Here is a 16,653-nt window from a genome sequence, read left to right as displayed (position 1 = left end):
CATTTAGAGAGTGGGCAGGTGGATCATTAACCCATCACAAGACTCCCGTTCCCAGTAACTCGACAAGAGAGCGCCTCACAAACACTGAGTTTATTCTTCATTCTGACTTTATGAAGCCAGCATTTATTTAAAATAGAAATATATTTTAGTGCCGAAATAATATTCAGAGTTTCAGAGTTTATTTATTTTTAAAATTAACTCAGATTGTTGACTAACTATCTTTAAATTCAGAAATACTTTGAGACATTTCTTTTTTTCGAGGAATTCTGCATTTAAAAACGAACTAAATAAAAAAAATAAGAAATTATATTTGTTCTGATTTTTTATTCTGGATAATAAAAACATGATGGTTTTTTTCTTTATGTTTTTGAGTTCGGAATTCAAACACTGGGAGGTCAGTGTGTTTCCACTTCCTGTAACTACATCAGAGATCTGACCTGCCAGGAATCTGATTTTATCTGACACACACACACACACACACACACACACACACACACACACACACACACACACACACACACACACACACACACACACACACACACACACTCACACAATCACACACACACACACACACACACACACACACACACACACACACACACACACACACACACACACTCACACACACACACCCCCACACACACACACAGTTACTCACACTTTGACACTATCTGCACATTCCAGTCTCCATCACACTGATAAGATGTATCTGTGTGCAGCCTCACAGAGAGATATATTATCAGGGGGGAGTATCATAACATTGAAAACTAAACTACAAGTATCTCTAAAGTGTAACTAAGTACTTGAGTAAATGTACTTAGTTACCTGTGAGTGGGTAAACAGCAGCTCCCAGTAATAATATAAGCTGAGCAAACAGCCTTTACTGCAGAGGAGAGGGTTTAATCATTAACTCTGAGACGCTGCTCAACCTCGAGACATTCTTTATTCTCCGCTGGTTGAACATGGAGGACGTTGTATTCCTGCTGCTGTGTGTGTCCTCTGCTGCTGCTGCTCAGCTCTGTGCTCCAGGTAGGTAACCATCAACACCTCCAATCAGTTTGGACTCTCTTTCAAACTCTACATGTACTGAGCAACAGAAACAGGAGAGGAATGTTTCTAATCTGAAGTTAAACCGGATTAACTAATAACTCAAGAGTTAGCCTCCATGTGACGTCAGCTGTAACTTAACTACTTTAAAGAGTCCTCTCCTGCTGATGTTCAGGAGTATATCAGTGTGTAGTGTCTCTACTTTAAAGAGTCCTCTCCTGCTGATGTTCAGGTGTATATCAGTATGTAGTGTCTCTACTTTAAAGAGTCCTCTCCTGCTGATGTTCAGGTGTATATCAGTATGTAGTGTCTCTACTTTAAAGAGTCCTCTCCTGCTGATGTTCAGGTGTATATCAGTATGTAGCGTCTCTACTTTAAAGAGTCCTCTCTTGCTGATGTTCAGGTGTATATCAGTATGTAGTGTCTCTACTTTAAAGAGTCCTCTCTTGCTGATGTTCAGGTGTATATCAGTATGTAGCGTCTCTACTTTAAAGAGTCCTCTCCTGCTGATAACCAGGTGTATATCAGTATGTAGTGTCTCTACTTTAAAGAGTCCTCTCCTGCTGATGTTCAGGTGTATATCAGTATGTAGTGTCTCTACTTTAAAGAGTCCTCTCTTGCTGATGTTCAGGTGTATATCAGTATGTAGTGTCTCTACTTTAAAGAGTCCTCTCCTGCTGATGTTCAGGTGTATATCAGTATGTAGTGTCTCTACTTTAAAGAGTCCTCTCCTGCTGATGTTCAGGTGTATATCAGTATGTAGCGTCTCTACTTTAAAGAGTCCTCTCCTGCTGATGTTCAGGTGTATATCAGTATGTAGTGTCTCTACTTTAAAGAGTCCTCTCCTGCTGATGTTCAGGTGTATATCAGTATGTAGCGTCTCTACTTTAAAGAGTCCTCTCCTGCTGATGTTCAGGTGTATATCAGTATGTAGCGTCTCTACTTTAAAGAGTCCTCTCCTGCTGATGTTCAGGTGTATATCAGTATGTAGCATCTCTACTTTAAAGAGTCCTCTCCTGCTGATGTTCAGGTGTATATCAGTATGTAGCGTCTCTACTTTAAAGAGTCCTCTCCTGCTGATGTTCAGGTGTATATCAGTATGTAGCGTCTCTACTTTAAAAAGTCCTCTCCTGCTGATGTTCAGGTGTATATCAGTATGTAGCATCTCTACTTTAAAGAGTCCTCTCCTGCTGATGTTCAGGTGTATATCAGTATGTAGTGTCTCTACTTTAAAGAGTCCTCTCCCGCTGATGTTCAGATGTATATCAGTATGTAGCGTGTCTACTTTAAAGAGTCCTCTCCTGCTGATGTTCAGGTTTATATCAGTATGTAGCATCTCTACTTTAAAGAGTCCTCTCCTGCTGATGTTCAGGTGTATATCAGTATGTAGCGTCTCTACTTTAAAGAGTCCTCTCCTGCTGATGTTCAGGTGTATATCAGTATGTAGTCTCTCTTCTTTAAAGAGTCCTCTAACATGTAAACATGTTATTTTACAGATGCTTCAAACGGCTACAAAGTGCGACTCAGCATCCTCACGGCTCTGGGAGATGACGCTGTACGTAATGTTCTGATGTGATTCAAGCCGCTCCATAGAAACTGATCTGCAGCTTACTCTCTAGATTAATGATTTGTGTTGAACCTCAGGAAATATTCAAAATGTCCATCGCAGTGTCTCAGAGTCTAAGGTTTTCAAATGTCCAAATATAATCGTTAAAAAACGTACTGCAGAGACTTCCAAAATGTGTCATTGGTTGCAGTTAAAGTGAATGTACTGAATGTTGTCCAGAATGAAATGTACTATGAGCTGTCCCTGCAGTACGTCTGGAACGACAGCGAGATGTTCCTCTTCAGAGCGGCGCTGGCCTTCGCCATGAGGACCGCAGACGGGCAGAACTACGAGTGAGAACACTGTAAACTAATGATATTATTTATAAAAGACCTACAGGTGAATGGCTTACAACTAGCTATCAGATGTCACCATGGGAACCCTCCCCCCCCCCCACCTCATTACTGACATCACCACAATGCAAGTGTTGGTATTTAGTCCGTGCTAGTCTGCAGTCACATGTCTCTGCATTCCTCAGAACACACTGTGTGTACGTTGGAACATTGAGATGCTGTCTCTCCTCTGAAGACGTCACAGAAGCTACATCTCAGATGTGTCTCCGTCTCTCGCCTTACAAACCAAACAATACAAAGTTCAAGTGCATAAAAGCAGTAACTGTAAAACGATGTGATGTGTTTTAACTGAAGTGACTCATGGTTTCTGAACGTGTGTTGGAAGCGTGTCGAACGTGCTGGTTTGTGAAGAAACGCCCAGAGTGTCCTTCTGGTTCGTGGTGACGTCTCCACTCAACTCCACCCTGCTGGTGGAGAGAAGACAGGTGGAGGAGGCAGTGAGGTAAGCCTGAGGGAATGAGTCCTGAACCCTGAGTCAGCATTATGAGCCCTGAACCCTGAGTCAGTATTATGAGTCCTGAACCCTGGGTCAGCATTATGAGTCCTGAACCCTGAGTCAGCATTATGGGTCCTGAACCCTGACCTGAGTCAGCATTATGAGTCCTGAACTCTGACCTGAGTCAGCATTATGAGTCCTGAACCCTGAGTCAGCATTATGAGTCCTGAATCCTGAGTCAGCGTTATGAGTCCTGAACCCTGAGTCAGCGTTATGAGTCCTGAACCCTGAGTCAGCATTATGAGTCCTGAACCCTGAGTCAGCATTATGAGTCCTTAACCCTGAGTCAGCATTATGAGTCCTTAACCCTGAGTCAGCATTATGAGTCCTGAACCCTGAGTCAGCATTATGAGTCCTGAACCCTGAGTCAGCATTATGAGTCCTGAACCCTGAGTCAGTATTTTGAGTCCTGAATCCAGAGTCAGCATGATGAGTCCTGAACCCTGAGTCAGCGTTATGAGTCCTGAACCCTGACCTGAGTCAGCATTATGAGTCCTGAAACCTGAGTCAGCATTATGAGTCCTGAACCCTGACCTGAGTCAGCATTATGAGTCCTGAAACCTGAGTCAGCATCATGAGTCCTGAACCCTGACCTGAGTCAGCATTATGAGTCCTGAACCCTGACCTGAGTCAGCATTATGAGTCCTGAACCCTGACATGAGTCAGCATTATGAGTCCTGAACCCTGAGTCAGCATTATGAGTCCTGAACCCTGACCTGAGTCAGCATTATGAGTCCTGAACCCTGACATGAGTCAGCATTATGAGTCCTGAACCCTGAGTCAGCATTATGAGTCCTGAACCCTGACCTGAGTCAGCATTATGAGTCCTGAACCCTGACCTGAGTCAGCATTATGAGTCCTGAACCCTAACATGAGTCAGCATTATGAGTCCTGACATGAGTCAGCATGATGAGTCCTGCCCCCTGACCTGAGTCAGCATTATGAGTCCTTAACCCTGAGTCAGCATTATGAGTCCTGACCCCTGACCTGAGTCAGCATGATGAGTCCTGAACTTAGTAAATATATAGTATGATATATATATACTGTATACTTACTGTATACTACTAACGCTCCTATGGAAGAGGATGAGTGAGACCTGTGACCTTTCTAAATCTGATTATTTTCCAAAAATCTTTAAATGATTTCTCCAAACAGGAAGTCGAGGAACCGCATCAACAGCGCCTTCCTGCTGACGGATAATACCCTGGAGTTCCTGGGCATCCCCCCCACCCTGGCGGCCCCCGCGCCCCCCTCGTCCCCCCCCTGGCTGATCGTATTCGGGGTGGTGATGGGAGCCGTGGGCGCCGGCATCGTGCTGGTGCTGGGGGCCTCCGTCATGCAGAGGAGACGGTGAGGCTCACTTCAGTTCAAAGAGGAGAGCGTTCTGATGGGAACACACAGATGGATGAGATCTGCGTCGAGTCACCTTAATGACACCTGTCAGGAGGGGAGAGAGCCGATGGGTTAGCAATGCACTATGATAGGCTTGTGGGAATAGAGCGAAGTGATAGGTTTAGCTGGGAGTGACGCCCCCGATCACTGAGAGGAGAGAGAGCAGCAAGCTGGGAATATGTGAATGAATGACTAAAGACGGTCTTCCTGGTTGAACTGGCACTAAGCTTCATAATCACTGTCCAGAGTTCCAGGACAACAACATGTGGTTTCCATCCATCAGGAAACAGAGGGAAAGAACAGAGAGGTCTGTAAATATCTGACAGCACGTACAGTACCAACACGTTCTCACTCCCAACCCGTCAACATGTGACGGGTTGGGAGTGAGAACGTGTTGACGGGTTGGGAGTGAGAACGTGTTGACGGGTTGGGAGTGAGAACGTGTTGACGGGTTGGGAGGCAGAATGTGTTGACGGGTTGGGAGTGAGAACGTGTTGACGGGTTGGGAGTGAGAACGTGTTGACGGATTGGGAGTGAGAACGTGTTGACGGGTTGGGAGCGAGAACGTGTTGACGGGTTGGGAGCGAGAACGTGTTGACGGGTTGGGAGCGAGAACGTGTTGACGGGTTGGGAGTGAGAACGTGTTGACGGGTTGGGAGTGGGAACGTGTTGACGGGTTGGGAGTGAGAACGTGTTGACGGGTTGGGAGTGAGAACGTGTTGACGGGTTGGGAGTGAGAACGTGTTGACGGGTTGGGAGCGAGAACGTGTTGACGGGTTGGGAGCGAGAACGTGTTGACGGGTTGGGACTGAGAACGTGTTGACGGGTTGGGAGCGGGAACGTGTTGACGGGTTGGGAGTGAGAACGTGTTGACGGGTTGGGAGTGAGAACGTGTTGACGGGTTGGGAGCGAGAACGTGTTGACGGGTTGGGACTGAGAACGTGTTGACGGGTTGGGAGTGGGAACGTGTTGACGGGTTGGGACTGAGAACGTGTTGACGGGTTGGGAGCGAGAACGTGTTGACGGGTTGGGACTGAGAACGTGTTGACGGGTTGGGAGTGGGAACGTGTTGACGGGTTGGGAGTGAGAACGTGTTGACGGGTTGGGAGTGAGAACGTGTTGACGGGTTGGGAGTGAAAACGTGTTGACGGGTTGGGAGCGAGAACGTGTTGACGGGTTGGGAGCGAGAACGTGTTGACGGGTTGGGACTGAGAACGTGTTGACGGGTTGGGAGTGAGAACTTGTTGACGGGTTGGGAGTGAGAACGTGTTGACGGGTTGGGAGCGAGAACGTGTTGACGGGTTGGGAGCGAGAACGTGTTGACGGGTTGGGAGTGAGAACGTGTTGACGGGTTGGGACTGAGAACGTGTTGACAGTACGTACAGTTTGAGGCAGAACACACATTACAAACAGCAGGCAGACAATAAAGAGTAAGTCTGTAGATACAGAGAAGTTGGTTGATATAAGGGGAATAGTCACTGTGTGTGTGTGTGTGTGTGTGTGTGTGTGTGTGTGTGTGTGTGTGTGTGTGTGTGTGTGTGTGTGTGTGTGTGTGTGTGTGTGTGTGTGTGTGTGTGTGTGTGTGTGTGCATGTGTGTGTGTGTGTGTGTGTGTGTCTGTGTGTGTGTGTCTCATACCTGTTAGTCAGTACTGTGCAAACAGAAGCGGTCTCATAGCACAGGAGAATAATAAGAAATCTGTGAAATGCTACATTTCTAAAATGGTGGATTACACAGTTAGTGAAAAGTAAAAAGAGCATGTTGTGTTTGGTGGAAACAGATGTTCTCTCTTTGCTTCGTTTGTTCTGTTTTTGATCCAGCAGCTGAATCTATACGTTCATAAATTAGTTTGTGATTTATTTCTGCCTTTTTTAAACTATGTCCTCATGTGTTTCATAAACTCTGCGAGCAGAGGACACGCGTCTTTTCAAACTAAATGTCTTGGCTTCTTCTTTTCTGAAACAAAATACACAGAAGTAAAAATCACAGGTTATCATTTCTTCTGTCTTTTATTTATTTAAACTGCATTTGATATTGAGGTAATCCAAAAGTAACAGGAAGGAATCAGATCAAGTGTACACCCTGATCCTCAGATGAGGATCTAACTGGTTGTTGTGATGGATTACATTTTGAAAGTGAGGGGACATTAACTCTCTTCTCCTCCTCCCAGTCAAAAGAAGAAGGAGCAGACTGGAGTTGAGGAGGGAGAAGACGAGTCTCGGGCGGAGGGGAGCGGCGCTGCGAGCAACAGCGTTTACAACCTGTCCTTCTCCGACAATGATCGACTCACACAGATGTGAACATATTTAAAAAGGTTGCTCCAGGAGATCTGCAGAGTCATTTTAGAGTTTAACGGAAATATGTTAATTAAATGATCTGTCTTTTTTCATCAGAAGACGTTTACTGATTATTCCTTTACTGTTATTACTCACTGCCTGTGTGTGTGTGTGTGTGTGTGTGTGTGTGTGTGTGTGTGTGTGTGTGTGTGTGTGTGTGTGTGTGTGTGTGTGTGTGTGTGTGTGTGTGTGTGTGTGTGTGTGTGTTTGTGTGTGTGTGTGTGTGTGTGTGTGTGTGTGTGTGTGTCATTTAATTAGTTTTTAGATCTGATCAAAAGTGTTTTTTTTTCATTCATACTTTTTTCAGAAAATTGCAAGTTCAGAAATAAATAATCTTTTGTTCAGATCTAAAAAAAAAAGTCCACCTATGACCAATCCCCTTCGGGAAAAACATGTTTTGACAGCTGGGATTCATGGAAACATCTTTCATGTCATCAATCCACTGGGAACTAATCACGCGCTTTCTGATTCGTCATTAAACTGGAAATGTCTTAAATGAATATCTGTGTGTTTTGACCAAAGAGACACATTCACAACAAGTACTGACTTGTTAAACACCCAACCATGGACCTGGAGAGTGTGAGGAGCAATTCTGCATCTTCTCAAGATTCAGATTTCTGTCTAAAATCTAGAAATTCAAAAATGTTAGATTTCTGACTTTTCAGATTTTCTTTGACAAAATTCTGTCTTTTTCATAAAATCTCGGATCTCAACTTTTTTTCTGAAGCAAAACCATTTTTTATTTTTAACGCAGTTGAGAATGGCCGATTTGTCAGTGAGAGTTTGCGAGTCTGTAACAATGCAGGCTGGTAATTATTTTTTAGCTTCTGTTCCAAATGAGTTTTTTATTACCTTCCAAAATGTCTTTGGATAATTTAAGTTACTCGTAGTATTAGAGATGTAGTACTCACATTTAGCCTTTTTAACTAGGAAGGTGAAACGATTTCGGAGCTGTCTAAAAACAATCCAGTGCACTTGGGATTTCGATGTCTGGCCCTTGACCAGGCAATATCCCTTTCCTTTAGAAAGCTGCCTGTGAGGACTAAACCAGGGATTTTTTAGCCCTTTCACCCTACGTTTGCGGGAAGGAGCACGTTTGTTTATAATTCTAGTAAAAGCCTCATGAAAATAATCCCATGCCAGTTCAACATCACTAATGAGAGAGATCTTGTTCCAATCACAATCCCACAGGTCATGAAAAAATGCTTGCTCGCAGAATTGTTTAAAGTCACGTTTAAAAACTATTTGTGGTCTAGTTTTTGGAAGCTTAGCTTGCCTGATTATAGCTATAGCGCAATGGTCACTCATATCATTTGCAAAAATACCAATATCCAAAAACCTATGAGATATGTGATATATCTGAACAACAAAGTGGGCAAAAACCATTTTATTCATTTTTTGGAAACATTTTAATGATCGCTTTTTTCGTTTTACATTTTCATTTATTGTCATTTCCATTCAGTCAGTCATTAAGTGCTATTAAAATGTTAATGTGCTACATATCCACACAAACAAACAAAGTGTGCAATCCAATGAATCTAACTGGGTTTTGATAACATCTCTCTTTTTCTTCTCTCACAAACGGACGTCGCTTCACGTGACACTCCGGAGGAAAGGACGTCCCATTGCTCTGAAAACTAATTTCTTGCTTCTCGTGGTTTCCTCTCTCCATGCTTCCCTGGTGGGAGGGACTAGACGCAGGGAAACGACGCAAGTGAGGGACGCAAGGATTCCATTTAACCGAAGTGAGATGCAGCCCCGGGTTGCGGTCGAATAGTCAAAAAATCAGCTCCTAACGTCTATCCCTTGACCTCTGTGTCACGGGGTTAAGGGATAGTGGATAGGAGAATTCAAAAGGACTTAGGAGAAGAGACTGCTTTGAGAATCCGACTGCACAGGATAGAATTTAAAATTCTTCTTCTGGCCTACAAAGCCCTTAATGGGCAGGCGCCATTTTACCTTAAAGAACTCATTATACCCTATTGTCCTACTAGGGCATTGCGTTCCAAGAATGCAGGGTTGTTGGTTGTTCCTAGAGTCTCTAAAAGTACAATGGGAGCCAGAGCCTTTTCTTATCAAGCTCCACTTTTGTGGAATCAGCTTCCAGTTTGTGTTCGGACGGCAGACACCCTATCCGTTTTTAAGAGTGCGCTTAAGACCTTCCTTTTTGATAAAGCTTATAGTTAGGGCTGATTAGATTCAGCCTCTAGTTTTGCTGATATAGGCTTAGTTTGTCGGGGGACATCTTACTTCTTCCTTCTCTCTGTCTATACCTGTGTACTCTCATGTTCCGATTAACCCAGCTTCCCCAAATGTCTTTCTTTTTGGTGTCTATATACGCCGGGATCCGGAGTCATGGATGATCCTGCGGTCCTGTGTCATGGATTGCGAGTCCTGGATCTTGAGTCGTGGCTGTGGTCCTGGATCATAAGTCCTGGATGGATATCCTCGTGGATTCATCTTCTTATTATACACACATGCATTTCCAAACATTTGGTCTACCTATGTTGCAAATGTATTATCTTTTCAATTTACACACGGCATCTATTGCACGTCTGTCCGTCCTGGGAGAGGGATCCCTCCTCTGTTGCTCTCCCTGAGGTTTCTCCCATGTTCCCCTTTAAACTGGAGTTTCTCTGGAAGTGTTTCCTTGTACGATGTGAGGGTCTAAGGACAGAGGGTCTGAGGACAGAGGGTCTAAGGACAGAGGTTCTGAGGACAGAGGGTGTCGTATTGTCATACTGATATTCTGTACTAGAGACTCTGCACCGTGCTCTGATGCTGTTGCTTTATGAACAACAGAGAAACATATTCTTCATGACCAAAGTTGGAATTGAAATAAAAAGGAAAGTGAAACTTCTGCTCGTCACCCTCTCCCTCCGGTCCACATTAATACAAATGATCCCAATACGTATGATTGATGAAAAGATCTTAAAATCAATACAGATGTATTTATTATAAACGTTAGTCCTTAACATCTACCACTGTGTACATCATTCAAACATCATTTAAAAGTTGAACAAACCCCACACAGCTCAGTGAAATGTGGACTTTATTTGATCATTTCAGTAAAAACTAACGTTCATATTTCTCTTTTTGATTATAATACTGATGAACGTTCAGAACAAAGCACTTTGGCAACTTACCACATACGTTTTAAAATGCTTAATAAGCACCGTAACTTTCATGATATCATTTCTCCTTCATAATCGTTTGTTTCCGTGAACGGCTGCAAGGCATTGTGGGGCAGCATTTTCTCCCCTCCTTTCCTAAAGGAAGGTCCAGTGGTTCCTAAGCTAAAGGAGGTGATAAAGGAAGTTTGAAACCTCCTTTCCCTTCATCTAGAGCCGGGGTTTTCAAAGTGTGGGAAGGTGAGCCTCCCCTCAGAGAACATAAGAACAGCCGCGCCCCCCCTCCCAATTATTATTGCTATTATTATTATTGTTGTTGTTGTTGTTGCTATAATGCGGGGGTCTTCAATTGCATTCCAAAGAGTTCCAGTCAGAAAACATGTCATTAAATGCTCTGTTTTCGCTGTCTACCTTCCGCCATTTGAAATGACTCCGACTGTTCCTCTCCTCCTGTCTCGTCTCTGTGTTTGAATCTATCGTGCTGACTGCACCCATTTGATTGGCTGAGTAGCGTCACCTCCTTAAAACATTAAACAATAACTTTTAAAACATTTTTCTCTTCATGTTTTAAACATATTGTATAAAAGTCCCCCAGTACTTGGACTACTCCTTGCACCCCTCTAGAATAAGCCCGAATGGTCTCAACCATATTGCATCAGTCACGTGCACTTGTTGTTTTAACAGACAATTGAGTGTTGTTCAGTTTGTGTGTTGTGGAACATGCGTGTGCGTGCACGAAAATATATCACACACCCAATTACTAGTGATGGCAGTTTGACACTGAAGCTTCGAACGGAGCTTCAACCCTGGACTTCCTATTCCATAGAAGCAGTGCTTCGAAGCTTGCTTCAAATCACGTGACATGTGACGTCCGAAGCAGCAACTGCTTCATTTCCTGAATGAGTCAACTCACTGGTTCGCCGTCCAATCAGGTGATTCAATGCACTGCCTCGTCTCGATTCTGACAGGTGACAGGTTGAAACTAGAATTTGAGCGCTTCAGCAACAATGCGCAACCTGTGGGTTGTTGTCGTAGTTTGCGTTGTTGTTGTTGGCATTGCATTTGAATTGGATCATTATAGAGCAAGCCAGGAAACACTCGAGAAACACTTTGAAATGTGGAGAAGTTGTGAACAAAAAGACAATGAGTAATATAAAAACACTTCAATAATGTAAGGAATAGATAGCCCAGTGGATAGAGCCGGCGGCCAGGATGCGGCGATGTTCTCCGCGCAGCTGGTTCAAAGCTCGGAAGAGTTAAACTTTTAATCATTGCTTTTCAACTTTAACACTTTAATGACTGATAAAAGGCCCTCTCCGCCCAAAACATGTCCAGCACTCTCTAGTCTCTTCTCAATAACATAATAATAATAATAATAATTGCGAATAGAACATGATATTCAGTCTTAGCGTGCATCGAATATTTTTCCAGGCAAAGATGCGTTAAACCCACTGCAGCCTTGCACTTCGCCAGGAGAGGTCGCTGTAACTGAAGCTTCCAGAAATGAACCTATTTCCGACACAATTGTCCAAGTGGTTCGACGCTTCATTCAAAGCTCCATCACTCCATCACTACCAAGTACAATAGCATGTTCAATTCACCGCCTGGAAGTTAGTGCAGCTGCTGAAGTTGGAACAGCCTGTGGACAGCCCGTCTTCCTCGCATACCGTCGCCGACACCTTCTCACAGAGGACAGGCACATCTAGCTGCAGCACCACCCGTATGTTTTCGCACGCCCTGTTCTCAACACATATTTAACATGTTAACATTTTCAACATCGTGGATGAATCCTTATATGCTCCCGGCAACACACTGAACAAAACTTTAACTCCTTTTTACACTCAGCCTACTTTAGTGGGAACAATGCGTCTCTGATGCACACAGGAATACACGCAGACCCTCCTCTGGCTGCAGCCGACCGGCACTTTGATCAGAGTCAATGCGGAAAACCCCACTCACACAGGTGGAGGTGAAGGGAGTGAGCACTCACACAGGTAGGTGGAGGTGAAGGGAATGAGCACTCACACAGGTAGGTGGAGGTGAAGGGAGTGAGCACTCACACAGGTAGGTGGAGGTGAAGGGAGTGAGCACTCACACAGGTAGGTGGAGGTGAAGGGAATGAGCACTCACACAGGTAGGTGGAGGTGAAGGGAATGAGCACTCACACAGGTAGGTGGAGGTGAAGGGAGTGAGCACTCTCACAGGTGGGTGGAGGTGAAGGGAGTGAGCACTCTCACAGGTAGGTGGAGGTGAAGGGAGTGAGCACTCACACAGGTGGGTGGAGGTGAAGGGAGTGAGCACTCTCACAGGTAGGTGGAGGTGAAGGGAGTGAGCACTCTCACAGGTGGGTGGAGGTGAAGGGAGTGAGCACTCTTACAGGTGGGTGGAGGTGAAGGGAGTGAGCACTCTCACAGGCGGGTGGAGGTGAAGGGAGTGAGCACTCTCACAGGTGGGTAAAGGTGAAGGGAGTGAGCACTCACACAGGTAGGTGGAGGTGAAGGGAGTGAGCACTCTCACAGGTGGGTGAAGGTGAAGGGAATGAGCACTCACACAGGTGGGTGGAGGGGAAGGGAGTGAGCACTCACACAGGTAGGTGGAGGTGAAGGGAGTGAGCACTCTCACAGGTGGGTGGAGGTGAGGCGTGCACAGCGTGAAGCCAAAACTCACAGACATTTCAATGATCTGTTCGGCAAAGTTAGATTTGGAAACGGTATAATTTCCTTTTTGGAGGGCATGCATAACACGGCTTAACACCGGAGCCTCGCTGCGGGGAAACTTTGTTTTAATCTGTCAAAATGACGGACTGCTTTCAGATTTGTTCGTCATTGTTAAAAAAAATCCGTCATAGAGAGAAAATATTCGGTTAACGCGACCTCTGCCTGACAGCCACCGTCATTTCCCCCACCCTTCCCCAAAACACGCTCCACTCATGAGCAGCAACTGAAGGAGACTGACTACATGTGCATATCATTTACCCTTCATCAGAAAACAGTTTTAGACAGAGACCATGTCGCATAGTGAGCTGCCGCGGTGCTGACTACTTCCTGGAGTCTCTGCAGGAATATAGTAAGAAGCGTGGCCCTATTAAACTATCAATATTAAATATCACGGTTCAGATCTATATTTCACGAGGCCTATTTTCTAACAATGCAGCTTTCAGGGCTCAGAATACATATTTCAAAAAGTGAATTTTTCATAACGTGAGCTGTGAGAGCCGAGAGCATTATTAATGACTGTAGTGTGAAGAGTGACAGATCCATATGCAAACACAGTGGGGTGAAAACGATTGGACCGTGAACAGTTTCTATGGATGCAGATCCTTTTCATTGGATGGCTTCGTGAAAATAATGATATTTCAGAGCCATCAGTGGTGGTCAAGAGTGTCCTCAGAGAGTGACCTCAGAGAGTGACCTCAGAGAGTGTCCTCAGAGAGTGTCCTCAGAGAGTGACCTCAGAGAGTGACCTCAGAGAGTGACCTCAGAGAGTATCCTCAGAGAGTGACATCAGAGAGTGACCTCAGAGAGTATCCTCAGAGAGTGTCCTCAGAGAGTGACCTCAGAGAGTGACCTCAGAGAGTGACCTCAGAGAGTGTCCTCAGAGAGTGTCCTCAGAGAGTGACCTCAGAGAGTGACCTCAGAGAGTATCCTCAGAGAGTGACATCAGAGAGTGACCTCAGAGAGTATCCTCAGAGAGTGTCCTCAGAGAGTGACCTCAGAGAGTGACCTCTTAGGTTGACCTCAAAGAGTGTCCTCAGAGAGTGTCCTCAGAGAGTGTCCTCAGAGAGTGACCTCAGAGAGTGACCTCAGAGAGTGTCCTCAGAGAGTGTCCTCTAAGAGTCACCTCAAAGAGTGACCTCTTAGGTTGACCTAGAAGAGTGTCCTCAGAGAGTGTCCTCAGAGAGTGTCCTCTAAGAGTCACCTCTAAGAGTGACCTCTTAGATTGACCTCAAAGAGTAACCTCAGAGAGTGTCCTCAGAGAGTGTCCTCTAAGAGTCACCTCTAAGAGTGTCTTGTTTCAGTCCTTGTACCCTCTCTTGAAAGATGTCCTGGTAGATCTGCAGCACTGAGAGTTTCTAGAAGTCCCATCTCTGCGGCTCCTTCTCCTCACTCAGTTTCTGAAGCGTCTCGCCCCCCGTCCCACCTCCCGTCTCAAACTCTCTCTCAACCCCCGTCTCACCCCCCGTCTCCCCCTCTCTCTCCCGGATGATTTCCACCAGCCTCTGAAACTTTTGGTTCAGCTCCTCCATGCCTCCCCCCCCCTCCCCCGCCGCTCCCCCACTCCCCCCGTCGCTGTCCAATGAGCTGAGGCTCTCGGCTCTGGAGTCCCGCCCCTCGAACTGATAGGTCTGCAGGGAGTCGAAGGGGGGCAGCGAGGGGTCGCAGGTCAGCTGGTCCAAGCGGATGTTCAGTAGCTCCTCCATGGGGAGGGGCCGCGGGGGGGGCGTTCCCTCCACAGGTAAAGGTGGAAGGAGGTCCTTCCTCGGTCTGCACATGCTCAGTAGCGTCGCTCCCACTGCCTGCCCCCCCCCGAGAGAGGCCCCCCCCCGGCTGGCGCTGAGCGACCCCACGATGCTGTAGGAGTCTTTTTGCAGCTGGGGGGCGGAGGGGGGGGGCTCCGAGCGGATGGAGGAGTCTGTGCTTATCTGAGTCTGATTGGACCCCCGCCGGCCCCCCCGCTGAGAGGAGGCGGAGCTTAGGGAGTCCATGAGGCTGCAGACGGTCCCAATGGAGTGGGGGGGCAACTCTGCTGGATTAATCTGTAAACAAGAGAGAGGGGGGGTCAGATACAGGGAGGATAGTACGGAAGCTCAGAGAGGACACACTTATTCAGAGGTTTGGATTTGAGATGTTTGGGGTTCCTTTAAAGAACACGTCACAGTTTCTGCAGAGGTGTGTCCGTTGGTTAGCACGTTGAATTCCATGACCTTTTTCATATTTTCTTTTGTAATGTTGATTCTTAAAATGTATTCTGCAGAGGTGTTTACATCAAGCATCAAGAGTGTGGTGAGTCAGAGACGAGCAGGGAGAGAAGTACGGAGTCTCAGAGAGGACAAACTTCTTGATTTGGGGTTTCTAAAAGGTCGACCAGTCACAGCTCGTTCTGCATGTTTACATTAAGCACCAACTCTTATGTTTCCATTGTTCGTAAGGGTTGTTCTGCAGATTGATGTCTTTACCGTTTTCCTCTGTTTGTAGGAATTCCAGGACGTATTCTGTAAAGCTGTTGATATTGAGCAACATTATTATTTACATTCCTCTAATCCTTACGGTCTTTCTTTGCTCTTTGTATGAACTCTGACCTCTGCGTGCTCCAGATATTCCCTTTCTCAATGTGGTTCTTATCCTGAAATATGCTCTGTGGTGAATTCAAGCTGAAGAGAATGAAGTGTCTAAATGAAAACCCATTGGACCGCGAGATGCTGCCTTCAGGGACCAACAGAACCAGGGAGATGCTGCCTTCAGGGACCAACAGAACCAGGGAGATGCTGCCTTCAGGGACCAAAAGAACCAGGGAGATGCTGCCTTCATGGACCAACAGAACCAGGGAGATGCTGCCTCAGGGACCAAAATAACCAGGGAGATGCTGCCTTCAGGGACCAACAGAACCAGGGAGATGCTGCCTTCAGGGACCAACAGAACCAGGGAGATGCTGCCTCAGGGACCAAAATAACCAGGGAGATGTTGCCTTCAGAGACCAACAGAACCAGGGAGATGCTGCCTTCAGGGACCAACAGAACCAGGGAGATGCTGCTTTCAGGGACCAACAGAACCAGGGAGATGCTGCCTTCAGGGACCAAAAGAACCAGGGAGATGCTGCCTTCAGGGACCAACAGAACCAGGGAGATGCTGCCTTCAGGGACCAACAGAACCAGGGAGATGCTGCCTTCAGGGACCAACAGAACCAGGGAGATGCTGCCTCAGGGACCAAAATAACCAGGGAGATGCTGCCTTCAGGGACCAAAAGAACCAGGGAGATGCTGCCTTCAGGGACCAACAGAACCAGGGAGATGCTGCCTTCAGGGACCAACAGAACCAGGGAGATGCTGCCTTCAGGGACCAAAAGAACCAGGGAGATGCTGCCTTCAGGGACCAACAGAACCAGGGAGATGCTGCCTTCAGGGACCAACAGAACCAGGGAGATGCTGCCTTCAGGGACCAACAGAACCAGGGAGATGCTGCCTCAGGGACCAAAATAACCAGGGAGATGCTGCCTTCAGGGACCAAAAGAACCAGGGAGATGCTGCCTTCAGGGACCAAAAGAACCAGGGAGATGCTGCCTTCAGGGACCAA

At 46.2% G+C, this 16,653-nt stretch overlaps 2 protein-coding genes across 2 annotated transcripts in view; one reads left to right on the top strand and one right to left on the bottom strand.

Moving 5' to 3' along the window:
- Positions 1 to 809: 809 nt before the first annotated feature.
- On the top strand, positions 810 to 7,291 carry cltrn (collectrin, amino acid transport regulator). The gene is made up of 6 exons (XM_079680134.1): positions 810 to 1,032; positions 2,547 to 2,605; positions 2,867 to 2,949; positions 3,335 to 3,451; positions 4,661 to 4,855; positions 7,067 to 7,291. The coding sequence occupies exons 1-6, from the start codon at positions 966 to 968 to the stop codon at positions 7,194 to 7,196; spliced, it is 651 nt and encodes a 216-aa protein (XP_079536260.1). The 5' UTR covers positions 810 to 965; the 3' UTR covers positions 7,197 to 7,291.
- A 7,144-nt stretch (positions 7,292 to 14,435) lies between these two features.
- Positions 14,436 to 16,653, bottom strand: part of LOC307020083 (cadherin-24-like) — a gene marked incomplete at its 3' end in the record, with an annotated part of 71,445 nt that continues 69,227 nt past the window's right edge. Inside the window, exon 14 of the mRNA XM_079651200.1 lies at positions 14,436 to 15,119. Coding sequence (XP_079507326.1) covers positions 14,436 to 15,119 — 684 coding nt within the window. The remainder of the gene's footprint in view (positions 15,120 to 16,653) is intronic.

The sequence above is a fragment of the Notothenia rossii genome (genome assembly GCF_949606895.1).
Source record: "Notothenia rossii genome assembly, chromosome: 1".
Lineage (NCBI taxonomy): Eukaryota > Metazoa > Chordata > Actinopteri > Perciformes > Nototheniidae > Notothenia > Notothenia rossii.
Note: the sequence above shows the minus strand (reverse complement) of the source record. Positions and strands in the feature narration are given on the sequence as shown.

Bases quoted from the DNA above. Each gene is read 5' to 3' on its own strand.
- cltrn (XM_079680134.1), top strand. From the start codon at position 966: ATGGAGGACGTTGTATTCCTGCTGCTGTGTGTGTCCTCTGCTGCTGCT. The intron at 2,606-2,866 runs GTACGTAATGTT...CTGTCCCTGCAG, and splicing joins CGGCTCTGGGAGATGACGCT to TACGTCTGGAACGACAGCGA. The intron at 2,950-3,334 runs GTGAGAACACTG...GTGTGTTGGAAG, and splicing joins GCAGACGGGCAGAACTACGA to CGTGTCGAACGTGCTGGTTT.